The 26,438-nt window shown below is 41.2% G+C and overlaps 1 protein-coding gene across 1 annotated transcript in view; it reads left to right on the forward strand.

Annotated features, from left to right (window-relative positions):
- LOC125239231 overlaps positions 1-26,438 on the forward strand; it is a 48,331-nt gene that overhangs the window by 8,493 nt on the left and 13,400 nt on the right. The window contains exons 2-8 of the mRNA XM_048146763.1: positions 4,465-4,588; positions 6,125-6,283; positions 8,714-8,835; positions 10,525-10,600; positions 13,665-13,824; positions 22,667-22,789; positions 25,592-25,753. Coding sequence (XP_048002720.1) covers positions 4,465-4,588; positions 6,125-6,283; positions 8,714-8,835; positions 10,525-10,600; positions 13,665-13,824; positions 22,667-22,789; positions 25,592-25,753 — 926 coding nt within the window. The remainder of the gene's footprint in view (positions 1-4,464; positions 4,589-6,124; positions 6,284-8,713; positions 8,836-10,524; positions 10,601-13,664; positions 13,825-22,666; positions 22,790-25,591; positions 25,754-26,438) is intronic.

Raw genomic sequence — 26,438 nt, forward strand, 5'->3', positions numbered from 1 at the left:
GGTATTTTTATAAGAACAGCATGCACTTACGTCCAGAACAGTGACATTTGGTGCAGTGGAACTGCTGATGAAGATCAGAACGGAACTTTCAGAACGGACATTCATTCATTCATTCATTCAAATAATCAAAAATTTACATTTAAAGCAGTTTAAAAAAATACCTAAACAGTTCTACATAATCCAACAATCGCAAGTACCTTTCACCAGAACCCCAAAAGCGGCGGTTATTTTTTTAAATTATTGATTTATCGAGGATTAAGTCCGATAACGGCATCATTGCCATCAACACAGCGTTTTGTTCCGAGAACAATAAGTATCAGAGAGATGGGCCGAATATTCGGTATTCCGCAAATTCGGCAAGTTTTTCAATGTTCGTATTCGTTGTCCTGAGGGTCAATGTCAGTAGTTTGGAAAGCGCACAAATTGACCGAATGCGATGCTTTTAGAATTCGGGAGTGACGACCGAGAGTCCTTGCCTGATGACTCAATGTAGAATATCTTTAGGATTCCTGAATTGTCAATCCAAATATAGCGGGAAAAAATCAATTTATTATCAAAGAGGATCGAGTATATATAGAGAACTAGCTTTTGCCTGCGGCTTCGCTCGCGTTCAATTTGAAAATTGCTGTATGCTCCATAAAAACTTCCACCCCCCATTTTAGCCCCCCCCCCCATCTAGCGTCTCGCGAGCGTAGCGTCGGGCCAACTGTATTGCAAAGTCTGAGCGTCGACGTTGCGCCGACGCGGCGTCTTTTTCCAAAAAATCCAAAATCCAGTTGGCCCGACGCTACGCTCGTGAGATGCTAGATGGCCCCCACATCTAGCGTGGGGACCCTTAGGGAAGTCGGGGGTTACAAAAATACAAAAATGGCCTATGTCACTCTCCATCCTTTTATAACTATCTCTATTTAAAAGATCACGTCAATTCGTCGCTCCGTTTTGCCTCGAAAGACGGGCGAACAAACAGACACACACTTTCCCATATATAATATTAATTTAAGGTATATAAATTAATACCTATCTCTACATGACCTAAAAGGTATCCTAGGAAACCTAGGTAACGGCCTCGCTCCACATTCAAAAGCCCACCTTCGCCCTTTTAAATAAAGTCGATAATAGTTTGCACGTCAACCTCACTGACCCAATATGCAAAAATCAATCAAGCCGATTTGGGAGACCTGTTGGTGCCTAGCCAACGTGCGAATCAGTATACGGGACGCTAGCCTCTGTCGCAATAATATGCAAGGGTAGATACATCACAATACATACATACATACAATCACGCCTGTATCCCATAAAGGGGTAGGCAGAACACATGAAACTACGAAAGCTTCAGTGCCACTCTTGGCAAATAAGGGGTTGAAAGAAAACGAAACTGTGACATTGCAGTAACAGGTTGCCAGCCTCTCGCCTACGCCACAATTTAACCCATATCCCATAGTCACCTTCTAAGACACCCTCGGAAAGAAAGGGGGTGGTGAAATTCTTAACCCGTCACCACACAGGCAACATCACTATAATAATTAATTATATTACACACTGAGTCACAGAATATATAATAGTACAAGTACAGAAGGCCCACTGCTTTGATGTTCACGAAATGCCGCCTTTTTAAATGCCTACAAAATTCTAACAAAGAAACGAGCCGCACGTGCGCAGCGTCGGATGATAGGGTTGCCTATGGTTTAAAACGAATTAATTCTCAGATAAAATGTTACAATATATTTTCAAGTCTTGGGTACTTTCTAGGTATATATACAGTATTTATATATTTTTGTTTAAGCCTTCAGCATCACAAGCCTTATTGAACTTTTCCGTGGGACTTAATCAATAAGATCTGTGTAAGATGGTCCTATTTTATTCATTATGTCTACTTAACTATGCATTATTAGCCATTCCACATGTGGAAATCGCATATGAACCTTAAAAAAAACTCGCGACGTAAAGTAACAATAGGAAGTGCGAACGTGCGTTCCGTGAGAACGCGCGCCACCCCTGATTAGGCCGCGAACTCGCGGCCGCCAGCATGTACTGCACATGCATGCCGCCCCTGACTGAGTGTAGTACGTACTTACCGCTAGGCTACCAGCTCACCGAAAAGCTTATATGTAATACGTAAACACGAAAAGCTCATTGATACGAGCTAGGATTTGAACCCTCTATGCCGAAAGCGTGTGAGGCGCCGGCGACTGGCGTATGACCGCCGACTACCCCCTTAAAGGTTCCTGTGGGGGACAGACTCGGGGACGTCTGCCGTCTACATAAGCTACCATCCACACTCATAAGACGCATGTCTTGCGGCGCGCAACGGACGTCGCTGCCGCCACGCCGCCTGGGGCGCGTCTTACGTCCTTCCTATACAAAATGTACTGAGACGTTTTTGAATTACATTCAGGCGGCGTGGCGGAGACGTCCGTTGCGCGCCGCGAGACACGCGACGCCTAAGTGGGGACGCTGCCTAAGGTCCCTGGGGCGGCCAGCACGCTGCATCTGAGGCGCGCTATGTAGTGATTCAGAGGGCATGAAATCCTCTATAGATGTGTTCGTGCTGGCGAGGTTGCGGAGGAGTGCCGAAACGTGCCTGCGACCTCGTCCTATAGCCCTGAGGCGGCAATCGAGGGGTTTTAGTGGGTAAACCATGGGTCTTGCCATCCTGGGATGGTATGCGTAAAGCAGTGGGTAAAGTCTGACGAAACTTTTGAACGCCAATTGAAAATCTTTTTATTGGAAAATCCATTATATTTTGTAAATGAGTATATGGAAATGACATGTAATATAAATTGACTGTAATCCATTATTGTATTTTAATTTTAGTTTGACGATCATTATGAGATACCTTGTTTTTTCTTTTTTCCTTTTTATGTAAAAATTTACATTGTGATTACTTATAAATCATTATTGTTATATTTAAAAAAAAATTAAAATTAGTATCAAATTATAATTGTAATTGACATTTCATTAAAAATCATACTCAACGATCATAATATAAATTCCTATAGATTAAGGTAGAATAATTTATAATGTAATTTTATATTATGAAATAAATAAATCTAAATCATTTCCCCTCGTAAAAAAAAAAGGATTGAACCCTCGACCTCCGGATTGAAAGTCGGGCGTCCTATCCACATGAGGCTATAGGTAAAACCCCGGGATACCTCTAGGACGAGTACTATTTACCTGTGCCCTGTAATTCTTGGAAATACCTATATATAGGTCGCGTGAGACGGACAGTGTTAGAGCGGGACAGGAGAGGTTGTTGCATGCAGCCTGTTGCATTATCGATCGGCCCGGAGAGTTATTTGTAAGGCTTTGTTTATTTCGAACGTAATAGGATTGCATCAGATATCCATACTAATATTATAGAGGTAAATGGGTAAGTGTTGTAGGAGAGGAGATATTACCAGGTTAATGATGTAAACTATTACTTGTAACACTTACTTTATTCATTAATTCAAACATAATAACAACCTATTTACAATAAATATTTCAAGACTCCTTTCTTCCCGTGGATGTCGTAGAAGGCGACTATGGGATATGGGTTAAATTGCGGCGTAGGCGAGAGGCTGGCAACCTGTCACTGCAATGTCACAGTTTCGTTTTCTTTCAACCCCTTATTTGCCAAGAGTGGCACTGAAGCTTTAGTAGTTTCATGTGTTCTGCCTACCCCTTTATGGGATACAGGCGTGATTGTTATGTTGTTGTATGTTGTTATTTCAAGATTTCTTCACTACAACTCGTCTGTACTCGAACTGGCTAACCGTCACTGCATTCCCGGTGTTTTATATCAATCCAAGATGGCGGGAATCAGTCACTAGTACGAGTCAATTGATATTATTTAATACGCTCTTCATAAATAACAATAAGATAATTCAAAATATAAGCCATAATATAATAAATAATTACTCTTACAGTGTGTGTGTCTGTTTGTTTGTCCGTCTTTACGGACGGTACGGCAAAACGGAGCCACAAATTGACGTGTTTTTTTAAGTGGAGATAGTTGAAGGGATAAGGAGTGACATGGGCCACATTTTGTCTCTTTCTTACTCCCCACTTTCCTAAAATGGGGGCTGGAAATTTGTATGGAAGGTTCCACACTTTTCAATTTTAACACGAGTGAAGCTGCGGGAAAAGCTAGTAACATAATATAAGTATTGTAATAATGCTCGGAACTTCAGTTCCACAAAAACGTTATTTAACGCAACGCAAACGACGCAAAAACGACGGGGTGTTATAAGTTTGACGTGTCTGTCTGTCTGTCTGTGTGTGTATCTGTCTGTGGCATGTGCTCACTCAATCCACACGCACACAGGTTTTTTTGTTTGAAAGCTGAATTAGACGGAAGTGTTCTTAGCCATGATTCATGAAAATCAGTCCACTATGTCAGAAGTTTTTCAAAATTTTAATTTTGTGGTTAGGTTACAATGAACACAATTCGCATTAATATGTATATATTTTTGTCCGCAGAAACTCCACCGTCCAAGCGCCACCCAAACGGGGTAGAAGGAGTCCAACTCTTGGACCTTTCCGACGATGTGTTACTACTTATACTGCGGTACCTCACCCCTAGAGACCTCAGGGCAGTAGGATAGTAAGTATTTATAGAATAAGAATAAGAAAGGTTTATTGCCTTATACATACAGTTACAACAAAATACATGCAGTTATTAAAAACTATTACAGATGAGTTATATCTATTAATCTAGTGAGAGTAAAGAAATAATTTTTTTGTATTGGGCAAAGGGTTTCGGTCTCAGCGTGTGCCGGGACAAGATGCCCGGCGCTGGTTTTCAGACCGATCCCAGACTAAGGACGGTCGGAGAAAAATTACAAAGAAAGTAGGTACAATTGCGCAATTATACCAGTTATACCAGTGGCGTCGTGTTGTTCATGACGGTCAATCCAAGCACGACAATGCCTGTTTTTTTTTTATTATTATAAATTGGCTTACTCTTGGCCACAGACTAGCCAAAGGCTAAGACGTGGCCTACGATGGAGTGAGCTCGCCCAGAAGATGCCTGTTCACTCTTGATTTGAAGGTTGCCGGGTTATATGAGCTCGGAACTATAGCCGCCGGAAAGGAATTCCATTATTTCCATTCATTGGCAGTGCACATAAGAAAAGAAGAAGCAAAGCGCTTCGTACGAATTCTCGGAATATCTACCAAGCTCTCTTTGAATGATAAATGCATGAGGCGTCACGAGCAGGCCTCTAACCCCCGCTCATCTGGGGGAGCATACAGCTGCCGTGTGTGCGGACGAGGGATCCTGTCTCGAATCGGGATTGGGCCACGAAAGCAAGTGTCGTAAGGATGCTGCTTAAATCATCTGTCATAGATGCAAAGGCCTATTATTATACCAGTTTATATGAAACTTGACTTTCACAACCTCTTTTCACAGTTTAAATGATGAATATCTGGGCAACCGAGCTTCGCTCGGTTCTGTTCGTATCCTTGACATGTGTCGCCATCTAGTTCAAAAATGAATAGTACCTACATCGAGCGAAAGAATTCTCAGCCTTAACAACACAACTACTCCACACGAGATGGCGCGCATTTCGCCACAAAAACTCAAATAGTGTATTTTTCTATTCGTTTTAGCCTTGACCTGTGTCGCCATCTAGTGTTTGCAATAAATAGTACTTACATCGACCGAAAGAATTCTGTCTTAACAGTACAACTACTGCACACGAGATGGCGCGCGAAGAAAAACGCATGAAAACTCGAAAATTCGCGTTTTCCGGGACTTAAGGATAAGTTAGACCGATTTTTCACCCCCAAAAACCCCCACATAACAAATTTCTGCGAAATCGTTAGAGCGGTTTCCGAGATCGTCAGTGTAAATAAATATATAAATAAATAAATGAATAAATATACAAGAATTGCTCGTTTAAAAGTATAAGATTTGTTCCTGTTATCTCTCACTAGGGACATAGGGCTCTTAAAAGAGTCTTCTATTTTTCACAATCCTGGGCGACTGCTTCCAAATCCTTCCAGCCTAGTTCACTTGCGCCAGCCTCCTCCTTCTCCACTGACTAACAAACAGACACACACACTTTCCCATTTATAATATTAGTATGGATTTTATATTAATCTGTACTTATAGGCTAATCAAATCTTTTTTTTGCAGTACCTGCCCCCGCCTCGGCGAGCTAATACTAGACCGCTCGCTTTGGCAAACCGTCGACGCACGCGGCCAACCGTGGGGCCGCGCGCGTTTCCGCTGGTACCTAGCGCGGGCGCTCCACGCGGGCACACGGGAGCTGCTGATAAGCGGTCACGCGAGAGAGTGAGTACTTGTAGCTAGGGGCGCGTTGCCATGGCGACCGCCGCTGGTACCTAGCGCGCTCCACGCCGGCACACGGGAGCTGTTGATCAGCGGCCACGCGAGAGAGTGAGTACTTGTAGCTAGGGGCGCGTTGCCATGGCGACCGCCGCTGGTACCTAGCGGGCGCTCCACGCAGGCACACGGGAGCTGCTGATCAGCGGCCACGCGAGAGAGTGAGTACTTGTAACTAGGGGCGCGTTGCCATGGCGACCGCCGCTGGTACATGGCGCGGGCGCTCCACGCCGGCACACGGGAGCTGCTGATCAGCGGCCACGCGAGAGAGTGAGTACTTGTAGCTAGGGGCGCGTTGCCATGGCGACCGCCGCTGGTACCTAGCGCGCTCCACGCCGGCACACGGGAGCTGTTGATCAGCGGCCACGCTAGAGAGTGAGTACTTGTAGCTAGGGGCGCGTTGCCATGGCGACCGCCGCTGGTACCTAGCGCGCGCTCCACGCCGGCACACGAGAGCTGCTGATCAGCGGTCATGCTAGAGAGTGAGTACTTGTAGCTAGGGGCGCGTTGCCATGGCGACCGCCGCTGGTACCTAGCGCGCTCCACGCCGGCACACGGGAGCTGCTGATAAGCGGTCACGCGAGAGAGTGAGTACTTGTAGCTAGGGGCGCGTTGCCATGGCGACCGCCGCTGGTACCTAGCGCGCTCCACGCCGGCACACGAGAGCTGCTGATCAGCGGTCATGCTAGAGAGTGAGTACTTGTAGTTAGGGGCGCGTTGCCATGGCGACCGCCGCTGGTACCTAGCGCGCGCTCCACGCCGGCACACGAGAGCTGCTGATCAGCGGCCACGCGAGAGAGTGAGTACTTGTAGTTAGGGGCGCGTTGCCATGGCAACTGGACGCTGGTACCTAGCGCGCGCCCCACGCCGGCACACGGGAGCTGCTGATCAGCGGCCACGCGAGAGAGTGAGTACTTGTAGTTAGGGGCGCGTTGCCATGGCGACCGCCGCTGGTACCTAGCGCGGGCGCTCCACGCAGGCACACGGGAGCTGCTGATCAGCGGCCAAGCGAGAGAGTGAGTATACTTGTAGCTAGGGGCGCGTTGCCATGGCAACTGGACGCTGGCACCTAGCGAGCGCTCCACGCCGGCACACGGGAGCTGCTGATCAGCGGCCACGCGAGAGAGTGAGTACTTGTAGCTAGGGGCGCGTTGCCATGGCGACCGCCGCTGGTACCTAGTGCGGACGCTCCACGCAGGCACACGGGAGCTGCTGATCAGCGGCCACGCGAGAGAGTGAGTATACTTGTAGCTAGGGGCGCGTTGCCATGGCGACCGCCGCTGGTACCTAGCGTGCGCTCCACGCCGGCACACGGGAGCTGCTGATCAGCGGCCACGCGAGAGAGTGAGTACTTGTAGCTAGGGGCGCGTTGCCATGGCAACTGGACGCTGGTACCTAGCGCGGGCGCTCCACGCCGGCACACGGGAGCTGCTGATCAGCGGTCACGCGAGAGAGTGAGTACTTGTAGCTAGGGGCGCGTTGCCATGGTAACTGGACGCTGGTACCTAGCGCGCGCCCCACGCCGGCACACGGGAGCTGCTGATCAGCGGTCACGCGAGAGAGTGAGTACTTGTAGCTAGGGGCGCGTTGCCATGGCAACTGGATGCTGGTACCTAGCGCGCGCCCCACGCCGGCACACGGGAGCTGCTGATCAGCGGTCACGCGAGAGAGTGAGTACTTGTAGCTAGGGGCGCGTTGCCATGGCAACTGGACGCTGGTACCTAGCGCGCGCCCCACGCCGGCACACGGGAGCTGCTGATCAGCGGCCACGCGAGAGAGTGAGTACTTGTAGTTAGGGGCGCGTTGCCATGGCGACCGCCGCTGGTACCTAGCGCGCGCTCCACGCCGGCACACCAGAGCTGCTTATCATGGGACGTTGCCATGGTAACTGTTGACGCTATGTATTGAGTATTTTGGAGCGCGAATAGTTGTATACTATGTCTGTCTAATAAAAAGAATTTCCCTCTTTGAAATTTACCTCTATATTTTTTTTTGCAAAAATGTCATTTTTGGCACACGCTTTTATCGCCGACTGTACCTTTCTTTCAACAGTCACCTGCTGCTCTCCGAGACGTTTTTAAACACCCCTTACTCGATGGGGATACGACGTTTCATAACAGAGTTCCTATGACCACCTTTCCGCTCCATCATCAGATCAGCTCCATGATACCATAATATTACATTGTCACGTGATTTACATATGTGTGCAAAATTTCAGCTCAATCGGAAACCGGGAAGTGGGTCAAATTTAGCTTCTACGTTTTGATGCACACTAACCATCATCGATCTAAACTACATACTTAGGTACTAACAAGGCCAGTTGAATAAAAACTTGTTAAAATAAAACCAAATAAAATAGCTACTCTATATGTTCGCCAGAACCATCAGCAATGCCAACCAACCAAAAGAGGAGGTAGAAACAAAAGAGAAGGAAGATAAGGACAATGGGAGGGAAGAGGACAACAACAACCAACCTGAACGGAGGAAGAGGGACCATAGATGTAAGTTAAATTTCTCTAAATTTTATACACAACTAGCTTTTGCTCGCGTACTAAAAACTACTTTTGGACCCCCATTTCACCCCCTTAGGAGGTGAATTTTGAAAAATCTTTTCTTAGTGCTCCTGTACACCTTCTAAGGAACCTACGTGCCAAATTTGGAATCTCTAGGACCAGCGGTTTCGGCTGTTGATATATTAATAATAATAATAATCATTTATTTCAGACCAGGTCCATATACATTTAAAATATACAAAAAATTCACAAAATTTACAAAACAAAACATGTGTTAGTAATTAGTAATAAATAATTATAGCAGCTATGGTTAGTAGATATAAAACAGGACAGGACATAACATAAAAGACACATGTACAGTATATAGGCTTGCCTGTCAGTACATGAATCATATGGCAATGATTGATGTACTGACAGTCAAACCTTGACGCAAATACCCTCAGGAGGCCGCTAGAGCTGTCCCGCACCCTACGCGCCAGGGATGTGCACCGCTTCCGCATCGTGGTGTAGAAACAGTCTACTCTAGCATTAGCAAACATACCTGATGCACTGCAGTAGCGGGGCAGTCCCATCAGCATCCTGAAGGCATTGTTGTACTGTTGTTGTATATTATGTCAGTCAGTCAGTCAGTTTCTTCTTTTATATATTTAGACTAGGTTTTGCCCGCTTCGCTCGCGTTAGAAAGAGACAAAATGTAGCCTATGTCACTCTCCATCCCTTCAACTATCTCCATTTAAAAAATCACGTCAATTCGTCGCTCCGTTTTGCCGTGAAAGACGGACAAACAAACAGACACACACACTTTCCCATTTATAATATTAGTATGGATTAGTATGGATATATCGTTGTCTGAGTACCCACAACACAAGCCTTCTTGAGCTTACCGTGGGCCTCAGTCAATCTGTGCAAGTCCTGTGATATTTATACACGGTGTAACATAAGGAAACCGAATAATTTTAACAGCGTATTCCTCATCATAATAAAAGAGTAAAATGTCAAAACTTTTCTGGATTTCGCCTACTTTCAGAGTTATAAGCATTAAAAATAATACTTTTAATTTGTAGAGGTTGATAATGTTCATAACTATTCCAAATTTCAAGTCGATAGCATAAGTAATTCTCGAGATATTTAGAAATGTGACAGACAGACAGACAGAGCGGCGCCATAAGGGTTCCTTTTGTACCTTTTTGGTACGGAACCCTAAAAATAACAATTACTATTATTTCTCAGAACAAAACGCTGTTTTGATGGCGATGATGCAGTTATCGGATATAATATAACTATCCTCGTGATAGATATCAAAAAGAAACTGGTGACTCGTTGCAAAAAAAAAATATTTTATTTTATGTTCCGTTTTACGGATAATATTTACTTTTTATGTGAAAATACACCTAAAAAAAGTAAAAAAATAAGGTCCGACCGAGATTCTCGGCCGCGAATAAATTGTTTGAAGTCTCGGAAAAAAATACACAAAAAAAAATTTTTTTTGGCGAATTATGCTTGACGTCATATTCATATAACATTTTTATCTTTATTTTGACTTCAGAAATGGCGTATATTAATTTAAACTAACACGATTTTCACTAATATCAGAAATTCGTAGTTGAAATCTTTCGGTTTCCTCATGTTACACGGTGTATTATTTATATTTATAAGATTAAATTGTTTGCTTTTTAGTTACGGCCCAGCGTGTCATAGATGTTCCTGCTTTGGGTCCTAACGCTCAACTCTACATAGACGAACAGAGATCCAAGTAAGTAATAGCACAGTATAATAAAGAGTACTATCGTACAGTATGACCACTCCCGCTCCCCGCTGAAAGTGCCGCTCACATGCACCCTCTCACCTCACAGTTACCGCCTCAAAAATGCGAACAGGCGGCCTGTCATATTTGAGCATTTCTTTTTTTTGCCATTTTTTTTATTTTGATTTTTTTAGGAAATTTTAGGTCAGTCAGTTGTACTCAGAATCACGAGTACTTTCAATCTCACTGGGAGACAAAAAGTGTCCCAGAACTTCCATAAATTTTTGTTACTTTCCTCTTTTGTTCCCCCACACAACATGTACGGAATATTGTAACAAAATAAGAAAAAATCGTATGGGATATTTTTTTTTACTATTAGGATTGAAAAAACTAGTGATTCTGAGTAGAAATAGCATATTTTTTTTTCAAAAATATCACATTTCATAAAAGTGGCAAAAAAAAAGAAATGCTCATTTCACTCATACATAGACGAGCAGAGATCCAAGTAAGTATTTTTTTTTCTTTTTTTTTAGTATGAATAGGTAGACGTTTGACCACGATGACACCTGATGGTAAGTAATGATGCGGTCTACGGTATTAGAGAGACATACAGAAAAGGTAGCTTAAATATTGTAGATTTTTTAATACTACGTCGGTGGCAAACAAGCATACGGTCCGCCTGATGGAAAACGGTCAGTCATCTATGGACGCCTGCAACTCAAGGAGTGTCACGTGCGCGTTGCCAACCCATTAGAAACTTGTACACTCCCTTTTGCTGTGTTAAGTACACAGCAAATAACCACAAAATTAAAATTTTGAAAAAACCCCCGACCGATAGGAGACCGATTTTCATGAAACATGGCTAAGAACACTCTTCGGGTTCATCCGTTCGGGAGATACGATGCCACAGACAGACACACACACAGACAGACAGACAAACAGATAGACAGACAGACAGACACGTCAAACTTATAACACCCCTTTTTGTGTCGGGGGTTAAAAAGAGTGTACAAGTTCTAATGAGGGTTCGGGTTGCTGACGACTCAAAGGACAATAGACGGAACAAATTATTTCCGTAGATCCTTCCGTCACTAGCACACCGCACCCTCGTTGAGCACTGGCAGCCTTACTCACCGGCAGGAACACAACAATATATAGGTCTAGTGCTATTTGGCTGTGGTTTTCTGTAAGGGTACTAATACTAACCCAGTTGGGCTCTGCTGCTAGATTCCTAAGACTAGATTGATCTTACTAAGACTTTATGTTATTTTTGAAAGATCGCTCCCAACTAGTACGATCTCCGAAGTGTACTAGTTCGTTCTTTTAGGACATTCAGTACAGTAGTACACCGAGAGAGCGAGAGACAAATAGTGCATATGGCGTACAGTAACGCTCGATCGTAATAGCCGAGAACTGATCGGCCGTTTTCGCGCGCTCTCGGTCCGAGTCAGTCGGTTATATTTCGGTTGCGGTCGGATCACACGGATCGCTTTGCTGTCATTGTCACTTCTCGGCTATTCGCTTCTGTTGCGCGTGTGTGAGTGTACTAAATGTACTAGAGAGCAGAATCATTTGGGAGTAGTTCGGTCTAGTACAGTGCAGGGAATCGTGTCTTTTGTACTATTAGTACATGTACTACACAAGCCTAATTAGAAATTTGCCAGCCGCTTTTCGGTAAAGGAAAACATCGTGAGGAAACCGGACTAATCCCAATGAGGCCTGGTTACCCTTCGGGTTGGAAGGTCAGATGGCAGTCGCTTTCGTAAAACTAGTGCCTACGCCAAATCTTGAGATTAGTTGTCAAAGCGGACCCTATAGGCTCCCGTGACCCGGGATAATGCAAGGAGGACGATGATGATGATTTAGTTCATCGCTGGGCTGGGTGCTGGGCGACAAATATACCTAGATATTTTTCTGGCAGGCACGTCAAGTTGTAAGTGTTTGACAAAATAAAAAACATCGACAATCCTTTTATCGATAAAATAGTCTTACATAAGGTTAATAATCACCCCTAATAATAACCTTTAAAATTTTGAACAATAATGTAAGAATTTATGTATACTATTAAAATACGGCTCGTTTTATTATTGTTGTCCATTTATTTTCAAACATCTGACATTTATATAAAACATTAATGTTATAAACACCCAAATTCAAGCCTATATTCCCTGAACGGGGTAGGCAGAGCACATGAAACTACTCAAGATCCAGTGCCACTACGGCAACAATTAATGACATATCGTCACTACTTTGAAAAAACCGGCCAAGAGCGTGTCGGGCCACGCTCAGTGTAGGGTTCCGTAGTTTTCCGTATTTTTATAAAAAACTACTAAACCTATCAAGTTCAAAACAATTTTCCTAGAAAGTATTTATAAAGTTCTACTTTTGTGATTTTTTTCATATTTTTTAAACATATGGTTCAAAAGTTAGAGGGGGGGGGACGCACTTTTTTTTCCTTTAGGAGCGATTATTTCCGAAAATATTAATATTATCAAAAAACGATCTTAGTAAACCCTTATTTTTTTTTAAAAACCTATCCAACAATATATCACACGTTGGGGTTGGATTGAAAAAAAATATCAGCCTCCACTTTACATATAGGGGGGGTACCCTAATAAAACATTTTTTTCCATTTTTTTATTTTTGCACTTTGTTGGCGTGATTGATTTACATATTGGTACCAAATTTCAGCTTTCTAGTGCTAACGGTTACTGAGATTATCCGCGGACGGACGGACGGACGGACGGACAGACAGACATGGCGAAACTATAAGGGTTCCTAGTTGACTACGGAACCCTAAAAATCTCGTATCTCACGCTGCCCCTCAAAGTTAAAACGCAGTAAGTCTATATGCATTTCATACATAGTTACTACAATTTTCTTTTCATTGACAAACGAAGATACAGGTTTTTTTTAAAGTAGTGACGATATTATAATGTAAGTTATCGATGAACTAAATATCAGTAGGAAGTCACTAGTGACACTTCGTTCGTGCTAGAAAAATATCGAGGTATAGCGATAAAGTATAAATCTATATTCTCGGAATAAGTGTAAATTTCGTTTTCTTTTCCAGTTCCCCAGACACGTACTCCTGGCCGCGTCCATCCGACACGGTCTCGGACGGCACCGGACCCGAGTTCACACTCACCCCGGCGTCGCTCCGGCAGCTGTCGGACACATGCCCGCATCTCACCTCCCTGGCGTTGGAATACTGCAACATCAACTGTAACTGTGTGAGTGTATATTACTCCTTGTAACTCATGCGGCCCTGGTACTTTCTCCGAGCGAAATTTAATTTAAAACAGTGTTTTTCTCGTGTTTTGGTCACGGTAGCTTATGGAGACCAATAAGGGATGCTAACCGCTCTTCGTAGTCCATGGATATAGCTATTACGATATTGTCACATGTGTGTTTCTGACATGTGAAGCAGTCGTTTTCTACTCCTAAAGTAGCGTAGTCTATAGTTTAGGTCCATCCGACACGGTCTCGGACGGCACCGGACCCGAGTTCACACTCACCCCGGCGTCGCTCCGACAGCTGTCGGACACATGCCCGCATCTCACCTCCCTGGCGTTGGAATACTGCAACATCAACTGTAACTGTGTGAGTCTATACTACTCCTTGTAACTCATGCGGCCCTGGTACTTTCTCCGAGCGAAATTTAATTTAAAACAGTGTTTTTCTCGTGTTCTGGTCACAGTAGCTTATGGAGACCAATAAGGGATGCTATCCGGTCTTCGTAGTCCATGGATATAGCTATTACGATATTGTCACATGTGTGTTTCTGACATGTGAAGCAGTCGTTTTCTACTCCTAAAGTAGCGTAGTCTATAGTTTAGGTCCATCCGACACGGTATCGGACGGCACCGGACCCGAGTTCACACTCACCCCGGTGTCGCTCCGGCAGCTGTCGGACACATGCCCGCATCTCACCTCCCTGGCGTTGGAATACTGCAACATCAACTGTAACTGTGTGAGTGTATATTACTCCTTGTAACTCATGCGGCCCTGGTACTTTCGCCGAATTTAATTTAAAACAGTGTTTTTCTCGTTATTTGGTCACAGTAGCTTATGGAGACCAATAAGGGATGCTATCCGGTCTTCGTAGTCCATGGATATAGCAATTTCGATATTGTCACATGCGTGTTTCTGACATGCGAGGCAGTCTTTTTCTACTCCTAAATTTAATTAGCGTGATCTATAGGGGTCCAACGGACCCACGGCATCGGACGGCACCGGACCCGAGTTCACACTCACCCCGGCGTCGCTCCGGCAGCTGTCGGACACATGCCCGCATCTCACCTCCCTGGCGTTGGAATACTGCAACATCAACTGTAACTGTGTGAGTGTATATTACTCCTTGCAACTCATGCGGCCCTGGTAATTTCTCCGAGCGAAATTTATTTAAAAACAGTGTTTTTCTCGTTTTTTGGTGACAGTAGCTTATGGAGACCAATAAGGGATGCTATCCGGTCTTCGTAGTCCATGGATATAGCAATTTCGATATTGTCACATGCGTGCTTCTGACATGCGAGGCAGTCTTTTTCTACTCCTAAATTTAATTAGCGTGATCTATAGGGGTCCAACGTCTCTGACACATGCCCGCATCTCACCTCCCTGGCGTTGGAATACTGCAACATCAACTGTAACTGTGTAAGTGTATATTACTCCTTGCAACTCATGCTGCCCTGGTACTTTCTCCGAACGAAATTTCATTTAAGACAGTGTTGGTTGTCGATGGCAACCCTGGCTGTCAAACGATAAGCAGCTGATTTTACTAGGTCCCTTTGAAATAATTATTTTTTAAGCATATTTTAAGTATTAATTAGTATTTAAAGCGTGAAATTAGTATATTTAACATTAAGTTTTGTATAAATATAAGTAGTGAAGTGCTTTAGTGACGTTTACAAGTGTCTTTGATGTCTCAGGTTTGTAGCCGTTATAGGTTATAAATTTGAAATATCTGTTCGCCTTTGTACACTTTCTGAGTCTTATTATCACTAGTTAGTACCGATTGTGTTTCTTTTTCAGTGTTAATCATTGTACAAGGCTAGAACAAGTGTAGGCATAGTGAAACGTCACTATTTCATGTAAGTAACCGCTGAGCTTGAGTAGGCAATTCCTTGCTTTGTTTTGTTTTTAATTCTTTTAAAAACCCATTTACAATGCAAACACGCAGAGCAGCTGCCGCCGCTGCAGCAGCGGCTCTCCAGCAGGAGCCTGAGAAGTGTGATAAGCTCCAACTTACCTTGCTGGAATTAAAACAATCCAAGGAGTTTAGTTCTCAATTGCTCAGTGAAAGAGAAGACAGTGAGAAGGAGCTATTATTGATAATTGATAAAAACGATAAGTTAAAAAAGGAACTGTGTACACTAGAGAGTGATTTTAATAATGTAAACTCGGAGCGGGCCCGGCTTCAGGAGACGGTTGACAGGTTTATGGAGTGTAATGCTGCATATGAACAGGCCCTGAAAGACATCGACTCATTGGAGAGAGCACTGCACGACGCCCACGAACACATCTACGAGCTACGGGAGGCCCAAAACCAAGCAGCTGCGGCACACACTCAGACCTTGTTCGAGGAACTGGTCCGGCCTGCATCTCAGTTGGTTACCGCAGCAATTGAAAACCCTTCAGTAACTACAGACTTAACCAATGATGCCACTACACCAAGGTTAGTAAATTGCAGCGGAAACAAACTAAAGAAGTATATAAAATTAAATAAACTGATCAAAAAAATCAAAAGATGTCAAAAATTAATAAATTGTTTTTTAAAAAATTGAGATTTTGTAAAGTTAATATAAGTTTAGTAGAAAAGTTAGATTTGTATACAGCTCAGTTAGAACACAGTAGATTACAGTATGAAACTGACACACAGGCATTAAAGTTAAAAATTCAAAGCCTAGAGGATTCAATAAAATCTTTAGATGTGATAAATGAGAGTTCAAAAAAAGTTATTAGTGAATATTCTTTAGCCATGGATGATTTAATATCCCAGATTAAGCATAATTCAGAGCGGTTTGAGTCGTTGACAAATGCCCAGGCATGTGCATGTAAGCAAGTGACTGGAGATTTGTCGACCAGTGCGCTTGACCCAAGCCTGTGTGACAGTTTACCGCAGGGGCAAATGAATGATAATGGCCCCTTCCACACTTCACAACAAAGCACACCTAAACCTAATGTTGTTATGTACTGTGATGAGATTGGGAGCAATATGAGCTCATTTTTAAATTTTTACTTAAAGGGACTTAGTACAATCAATAACTGTCTGCCTCATAGCAGCTTTGAAAATATCATTAAACAAATTTTAAACGACAGTAATATCAATAGTAAGACAACACTGCTTATCTTTATGGGGAATAGGGGTAATGTAAACAAAAATAATTTAGTAAAATATTATGAACAATTAAACTCATTGGCAGTGCATGAAATTATTTTCTTTACATTCCCCTATTGTAACCAGATGTCAGAGGCAGAAAAAAAGAAAATAACACTAGACATAAGTTGAATGTAGCTTTATATAATCTTTGTACATATAGTAGTAAGGTTAGCATAATTGACACTAACAAATTTGTTAGTAAATACCATATACCTATGGTGTTTTTGACTAAAGGTAAATGTTACCTTTCAAATTATTATAAAAGACAAATAGCTTTATCGCTATCCTATTTATTTGACATTTCTGCCAAGAATTTGGCAGACAACTCTGCTCCTATTGAGCAGCAAAGTATGAACTTGGAATTGGTTCCAGTCATAACCAATGATTTAAACTAGCTTCTAAGACAAAAGATTCTGTCTCTGGCAATTTAATTTTAAGTAACTATAAGAATCAATACTGTGAGCAAGGAAAGTATATCCACCTGGTGCATCAAAATATTCAATGTATTAGAGGAAAAGATTTACAAATTGAACTATTCATGAACGAATTTTATGTAGACATTTTATGCATTACTGAACACTGGTTAAAAAACAATGAATTAATGCCTCAATTTAATAATCACCAGGTGGCAAGTTCGTTCACCAGACATAGTTCCATACATGGTGGGTCGTTAATTATAATAAATAGCCAGTTAAAATTTAAGGAACGTAAGGATATTGTTTCCATGTCTGTTGAACGGACTATAGAACTAAGTGCTGTAGAATTGGAGCAATTTATTGTTGTCTGTGTGTATAGGCCGCCATTAAGTAATTTTGAAACTTTTGAAAAAATTATGGAATCTGTGCTACTTAAAATATCATCTTCTAGTAAAAAAATACTTATATGCGGCGACTTTAATGTAAATATCTTGGAAAATTCAACAATAAGTATCAGATTGTTGAATCTTTTCAAATCATGTAATCTCAATCATATTTTTATGGAGCCTACTAGAGTGACTGCCACTAGTGCCACCTGTATAGATAATATTTTCACTGATATTTTTCCTACTACTAAAGATGTAATTAGCAACTTAGAATCAGACCATTTAGGCCAATTGATAGTATTTGAGACATTAAGGAAAAATACTTTGAGAAAACAAATAACTTTTGTACCAGTAACCTCCGACCGCGTGGAACGAATGAAGCAAAGTTTGGTTCAGGCGCTACCCTCCTGTCTTCCGATATGAGTCCTAATAGTATGTATAATTCATTCTTTCACACTTTTCTGCAACATTATAATGCAATATTTACTTCAAAATCGGTCGTAGTTAGTGGTGCATCAGTTTTTAGTGAGTGGGCTACTGCAGAGTTACATCAACGAAGACGTGCATTGTATGCCTTGTATGAAGAACGGCGGTTTAATACGAGTGATGAATTTAAAGAACATGTTAAGCAATATTCGAAGAAGTTCAAGATAGATTGTCATATCGCTAAGCGAAATTATCTTAGTAATAAAATAAAAAATAGCTCTGACATTATTAAAGCAACGTGGAAAGTAATTAATGTGGAAACTGGTCGCTCGAAACACGCAGTAAAAGATATTAAACTGAATATTGATAACAAAATTATAGATTCCAATTTTGAAGTAGCAACAGAGTTCGAAAAATTTTTCACCGAGATACCAGCATTCACAACTAAGGATTTAAATTCATCACCCTTATCTGCCGTCACATTATTAGAGGAAAACGTTCCTGAGTGTTGTAGAGACCTTTATTTTGAACATGTTTGTACCTCAGATATAGTAAAGGCATTTAAATCAATTAATGTCAAAAAAACTAGTGACCTCTGGGGGGTCTCCGTCCATGCCGTAAAATCCTTAGTTGAGGTTGTAGCGCCTGACTTAGCAGTTATATTCAACAACAGTGTTGACTGCGGCGAGTTTCCTGATCTAATGAAACATAGCAAAATAACTCCTTTATTTAAATCCGGCAGCCACTCTGACCCCACTAACTTTAGACCAATATCTGTGCTGCCAACTTTCAGTAAAATATTTGAAAAATTAGTTCTTTCTCAATTAGTACGACATTTTAACGTTAATAATTTAATGCATAATAAGCAATTTGGCTTCACACGGGGTCGCTCGACAACCGATGCTGGTGTTGAGCTAATTAAGCATATTTTCGATGCCTGGGAGGAGTCACAAGATGCTTTAGGTATCTTTTGTGATTTATCTAAGGCCTTCGACTGTGTTTGTCATGAAACATTGATCAGGAAACTACATTATTATGGAGTCAGAGGATCAGCACTAGATTTACTCAAGTCCTACTTAAATGGTAGAATACAAAGGGTAGATGTCAATGGACAGAGATCAACTGGGTCATTGGTCTCTATGGGTGTACCACAGGGATCAATATTGGGGCCTTTCCTGTTCCTTATCTACATAAATGACTTGCCATTCCTTGTAAAGACCCACCATGATATAGTATTGTTTGCAGACGACACCTCACTTATTTTCAAACTCAAACGACAGCAACAAGCTCACAGTGATGTAAACAATGCTATCTCTAAAGTAGTGAACTGGTTCAATGCTAATAATTTATTATTAAATGAAAAAAAGACTAAATGTATTAAGTTTGTCACTAATAGTAACGTAAGGAATGAGCAAACAAGTGTCGTTGTGAAGGATGAGGAATTGGAACTGGTAGATAGTACAGTTTTTCTTGGTATAACTTTAGATTCTAAACTTCAGTGGGGTCCCCATATTGTTAACCTCTCGAATAGACTTAGTTCTGCAGCTTTTGCAGTGAGCAAGATCCGTCAGTTAACAGACGTGAAAACAGCTCGATTAGTTTATTTTAGTTATTTTCACAGCATTATGTCATATGGTATTTTACTTTGGGGCAGTGCTTCAGAGATAAATACCATATTTATTCTGCAGAAGAGGGCTATTCGAGCAATATATAAAATGAACCATAGAGACTCACTTAGAGATAAATTTAAGGACATTAATATAATGACAGTGCATTGTCAATATATTTATGAGAATATTATGTATGTACATAAAAACATTTGTAATTTTAAGAAAAACTGTGATGTACATAATATAAATACTAGAAATAAACATAAACTCGCGGTGCCCTTCACACGGCTCTGTAAAATTAAAAAATCATTCATGGGTAATTGTGTTCGATTTTATAATAAACTTCCGAATCATATTACTGACTTGTCAATTAATAAATTTAAGAATCATGTAAAGCGTGTACTCATTTCCAAAGCTTATTATACAACACAAGACTACATGAATGATAAAACAACGTGGGATTAATTGTTATTCGAAATGGTTTCTTATTTTTACGTTTATTATTATTATTATTGTTGATGAAATTAATATTGTATTTTTTTGGACATTGGATTTTTCCTAGAAATATTCTAGACATGTATTTTTATATATACATATACCTAATTATATATTTTTTGTTTAACGATTATTTTTATATGAAATTGTATATTATAGACTCAATATTATTATGAACAATAATTACAACAATAAATTGCTCTGATAATTAGGTTAGATTAAGATCATAATATATATGTAATGAACTATTCATAAGAGCTTGTAACTAGGCCTACATGAATAAAGATATTTTGAATTGAATTGAATTGAATTGTTTTTCTCGTGTTTTGGTGTGGTCTCGTGTTCACAGTAGTTTATGGAGACTAATAAGGGATGCTAATCGGTCTTCGTAGTCTGTGGATCTATTTTGATGGTCTCAAATATACGTTTTTAACATGTGAAGCAGTATTTTTCTACTATGGCAACCCAGTGTGCTCGCACTCTCATTTTTTTCTGAAAAACACCATACACCTGCGATAGATGTTACATCAATAGGCTCGTATCGAATTTGGCACAATAAATTATTGTCTTCTGTAGTATTTGACATAAAAAAAAACAATATTTATAGATTTTGGGTATTAAAAGTGTATGATGATTACGTATTTTCGATTAAAATGTGTAATTTTTTATTTATTTTGGCCACCGAAAACGCTGTCAGCGAATGTAAGTGACGTCATAGAATTCGAACCTCACTGCATGTCAAAACAATCACTGACATATATTGACATTATAGTGTGGTCACCCTACATGATACATTTGTATGAGAAAAGTTATGTCTGAATATCTTTAAAACCAGACAACGAATGTAAAATATTAGATGGTGGATATTTAGTAAAAAAATTTACTAAATGTTGAAGTACTTTCGAGTGTCTGTGGTGCTACAAATCTTAAGATATTTACATTTTTAACTTTCTCAAAACGTGTGGACTGAGTGAGCACTTACAAAAATTTATTATAAAAAAACCTGACATGTTAGTGGTTCGTTTTGTATTTTACAAATTCCCATTTCACTTTTACTAAACTATACACATATAATAGCGGTCTAAATCTTATGTTTTTCATCAAAATTCGGCTTTTCAAAAGTGTGAGGATTGAGTGAGCATAAGAAACTATTTGTAAAAAATTAAATACGTCACTAGGTGATCTAAAATTTATAGAGGTAAGTTGGCATATTTTTTACTAAATGTTAGTATATAAATATTATATGGTAAATTAATACATTCACTGTTTTCGTTGGTAGTTTGTGAGAACTGAGTGAGCACATGTTAATGACTGTATCTTTTGATTTATTTTTTTACAAATTCAGAGATTCGTTTTACAATTGTTTTAGAACTTTTACTAAATGATCAGCATATTTTTTTTTATTTTCGGAAGGTGCTCACTCAATCCACACGCACACGTTTTTTTTTAAATATGAATTTAAGAAAACTAACTTTGCCATTCTGTTTCCTATAATGGACCTAACTATATGCCGAAGTTAACGGAATTCAATAAAAACACGGTGTATATAAATTATAAATTTATATATAGTAGTAGATGTATATAATAGATATCATACATGAAAGAAAAAACGACAAGGCCCACTGGTTGCCGAGCCGGGAGTCAAACCCGGGCTTCAGCTTACGTGGCTAACTGACGCGTCATTACCACTAGACCGACCGACCCGGATTTGTAAGTTCACATTTTTGACACATTTGTTTTGAAGTATGTTGCGATGTGGCTAAGACGTATCGTTTGCCAAATGTAATGATTAATTTCGAATTGGTTGAATCGATTAGGCCCTATGTACAAGGAGGCGCTTAAACAAATATACGATTTCTATCAACCTACTGAAATGTGATTTGAATCGAAATGACAGACTCTGCCACAGCACTAGTTTAAAAATAAAAATGAATGATAAATGACATAATAAGTAAATCCTGCGTGATAAATTAATATCGTAAAATACTCACTAACGAAGATCCGCAAAAATGTAACATGTGTTAGATTATGTTTAAAGTAAGCGAAATATTGTTTTTAAGTACTTGATTTTTTTAAATATTATTACAGGATTTTATTTAAAATCACAGTTTCGTTTTCTGCCAACCCCTTATTTGCCAAAAGTGGCACTGAAACTTGAGTAGTTTCATGTGCTCTGCCTACCCCTTCATGGGATACAGGCGTGATTGTATGTGATGTGTGTGATGTGATTTAAAATTTCATTAGGTTGCGCGAGTTTACGTTTTGTGGACGCTGTCATGTGTCAAAAAGAGGTTCTTACAGCTCGGGAGGGACAATAGAAGATGATTGTAGACCATAATCACAAAGTTTCTTTCTTGTTTCAGACAAGCATCAGCATGTTTCCACCGACCCTCAAGAAGCTGTCACTCCGCGGCTCCAAGTGTTACAACCTGCCTCTAGATCGCTCATTCTTGTTCAAAATACAAGATTCTCTGCCTGGTTTGGAAGTAAGTCACAATTTATTGTTTTTAAAACGAACGTAACTTACTAAAATGTTCTATTCTACTTCCATAAGTTTCGCGGGATGGGTACCCTTAAGAAGTTGGCACTCCGTGGTTCCACGTGTTACAACCTGCCCCTGGATCGCTCATTTTTGTTCAAAATACAGGACTCTGATCCTTCTATGTGATTTTTACTAAAATCCGAAAAAAAAAAAATACTAAATAAATATTTTTAACTTGAAATAGGTATTACCTGTCTTATATCGCTAAACCTTCTCGCTTCCTCTCGTACTTCTAACTTCACTCTTTCTTCAAAAAATCTTGAGGCGTAAGGTTAGAGCCGGCATAGCTAGTCCCGATATCGGATGTCGGAAGGATTTCAATGGAAAAAAACCCAAGATGGCGCCTGTAATCGGTCCCACATTCGATATAAGATCGGATAATGTGAAAACGCACATATTTGACGTTCGTAAGTGCATAGGATAGATAGATAGAATACTCTTTATTGGCACACCTCAGCAAAAGATACAGTGGAGACAAAACAAATGATTATAAATAGAGGCAGACAACAGGCGGTCTTATCACTAAAGAGCGATCTCTACCAGACAACCTTTGGGTAGCGGAAATAACAAACATAATCAAAAAGAGTAGGTGCTTCGAAATAAAAAAATCATAATTATTCTAATGTTCAACACACAATGTGTCACAGGTCCGCGTCGTACAGCTGCGTTCGTGACCAACAAAATGGTCCCGACGGAAGACCAGCGCTGACCCTCGGGTTAGCATTTTATGCTGAGTCGGGACCATTTCGTGGTAACTTATATGTTTAATTTCTTTTATTTGCTGTTTCTGTTTTCTTACTTGTGTATTTTGTAGTTATCACGAATAAATAATTAATTGATTGAAATTGAATTTGAATTGATTGCATTGTTATATGCCTTTTTAGGGTTCCGTACCTCAAAAGGAAAAAACGGAACCCTTATAGGATCACTTTGTTGTCCGTCTGTCCGTCCGTCCGTCTGTCAAGACCCTTTTTCTCAGGAACGCGTGGAGGTATGAAGCTGAAATTTATATCAATTACTCAGGTCTACTGTCCCTTGAAGCTGTGAAAAAATCAAACTTCTAAGCCAACGCAATCAAAAGATTCAGCCGTTTATGCCGCAAATTTTCGACACTTGCAAGGGAATCAAAACCTACAGGGTGCTTCCCGTGAACTCAGAATCTTGAAATTTGGTACGAAGCAACGTCTTATAGCATAGATAAAGGAAAAATTACGAAAACCATAAATTTTTAGTTACATCACATAATATATATTTTTTTAATAATTTTAACCTTACTACCCATTTCCTCATAAACGCGTAGAGGTATTAAATTGAAATTCATACCAAATACTCAGGTCTATAATACCTTTAAGCTGTAACAAAATCAAACTTCTATGTCAACGCAATCAAAAGAAACAGCAATTTAAGCTGCATATTTTGAAACTCGCAAGTACTCGCAAGGGAATCAAAACCTAAAGGGTACTTCCAGTCGACCTAGAATCTTGAAATTTGGCATGAAGCAACGTTTTATAGCACACATAAAGGAAAAATTCCGAAAACCTTAAATTTTTAGTTACATTACAAAATATATATTTTTTAATAAATATAAACTTATTACTTTTTTCCTCATGAACGCGTAGAGCTATCAAGTTGAAATTCATATCAAATGCAGGTTTGTACGGAACCCTCGGTGCGCGAGTCCGACTCGCACTTGGCCGGTTTTTTTTAATACCATGTCGGTGGCAAACAGGCCCCGTAGCCGAATGACATTTCTGCGACGTGAAACGCCACTGAAACGCCGCAGAAATGTAGTCTGGCTCTGTCGCGCCAATACGCAAGAGCGATAGAGATAGCTACGAAAGAAATATCGTCACTACTTTGAAAAAATCTCGTATCTCACGCTGCTCCTCAAAGTTAAAACGCAGTTAGTCTATATGCATTCCATACATACTACAATTTTCTTTTTATTGACAGACGAAGATACAAGTTTTTTTAAAAGTAGTGGCGTTTCGTGAGCGTTTGTTCATGTTTGGGCTACGTACACTGGTCCGCCTCGGCACAGTATAATAAAGAGTACTATCGTACAGTATGGCCACTCCCGCTCCCCGCTGAAAGTGCCGCCCACCCCCTCTCGGCTACCTCACAGTTACCGCCTGCCAAAAACGCGAACAGTCGACCTGTCATATCTCACTCATACAATATAGAACGCGTTCACCTACACGAGCTTAGACTGTGTGTTAGGAACGCGACTCTTTCATATATTTAATCGCCAGTGCCCGAGGTGGCGGTCGGCGGCGCACGCGGTCTTAAGCCGCTCTAACTTAAAGTGTCGGTCAAAGCCCGACGCACGGGGTCCTAAGCCGCTCTAACTTAAAGTGTCGGTCAAAGCCCGACGCACGGGGTCCTAAGCCGCTCTAACTTAAAGTGTCGGTCAAAGCCCGACGCACGCGGTCCTAAGCCGCTCTAACTTAAAGTGTCGGTCAAAGCCCGACGCACGCGGTCCTAAGCCGCTCTAACTTAAAGTGTCGGTCAAAGCCGGACGCACGCGGTCCTAAGCCGCTCTAACTTAAAGTGTCGGTCAAAGCCCGACGCACGCGGTCCTAAGCCGCTCTAACTTAAAGTGTCGGTCAAAGCCGACGCACGCGGTCCTATCTAACTTAAAGCTTGACGATTGGCAGTGTCGGACACTGTAACCTATGGAGGCCTGCAACTCCTGAGTCCCGTTCCGTCCTGACGCCTAAAACGAATTATTTTTATCTCTTTTCAGTCGCTTGACGTGAGCGAATGCGAGTGGATGGAGCCGGCGTCGCTGCTGCCGCTGAGCAAGCTGCCGCACCTGCAGCACCTGCTCGCGCGGGATTGCCCGCGGCTCACCGAGTTCGTGGCCTACGCCTCGCTGGCCACCAGATACGGGTTCACTAAACTGCACGTGCGTATCGTTAGTACCTGCTAAACACGTACGCGGCGCTCGTGGCTCGTGAGCGCTGCGAGAGATTTTAAACACGCATTTCTGAGGCCAAAAAAAAAATTAAATAGCGATACCAAAAATTTTCAAAAAAAATTTTTTTTTTTTAATTTTTTTCACTCTTTCAGAATGTATTTTCACATAAAAAGTAAACGTTATTCATGAAACTAGCACTTGAAATGAGTTTCATCGTTTTTCTTTTCTAAAAATCTAATTTTTTGACATCTATCTATGAGAATAATGAGACTATTTTCTATAATGGCATCAACGTCTTTAAAAAAGTCTTTTTTACTGAGTAAAAATAAGAAAATATTTTTTTTTTCAATTGGTAATAATTCTGAAACTAGGCGAAATCCAGAAAAGTATACTTGACATTTTAGTTTTAAAATGGGATCAGGAATATTCTGTTAAAATCTCTCGCGATGCCCGAGCACCGTGTATTTCATTAGGTCACAGGGTGTATTATGACACTAGTGAGGAATTCCGCACGTGTAGCGAACGCGAGTGGATGGAGCCGGCGTCGCTGCTGCCGCTGAGCAAGCTGCCGCACCTGCAGCACCTGCTCGCGCGGGATTGCCCGCGGCTCACCGAGTTCGTGGCCTACGCCTCGCTGGCCACCAGATACGGGTTCACTAAACTGCACGTGCGT

The sequence above is a fragment of the Leguminivora glycinivorella genome, chromosome 25, assembly GCF_023078275.1.
Source record: "Leguminivora glycinivorella isolate SPB_JAAS2020 chromosome 25, LegGlyc_1.1, whole genome shotgun sequence".
Classification (NCBI taxonomy): domain Eukaryota; kingdom Metazoa; phylum Arthropoda; class Insecta; order Lepidoptera; family Tortricidae; genus Leguminivora; species Leguminivora glycinivorella.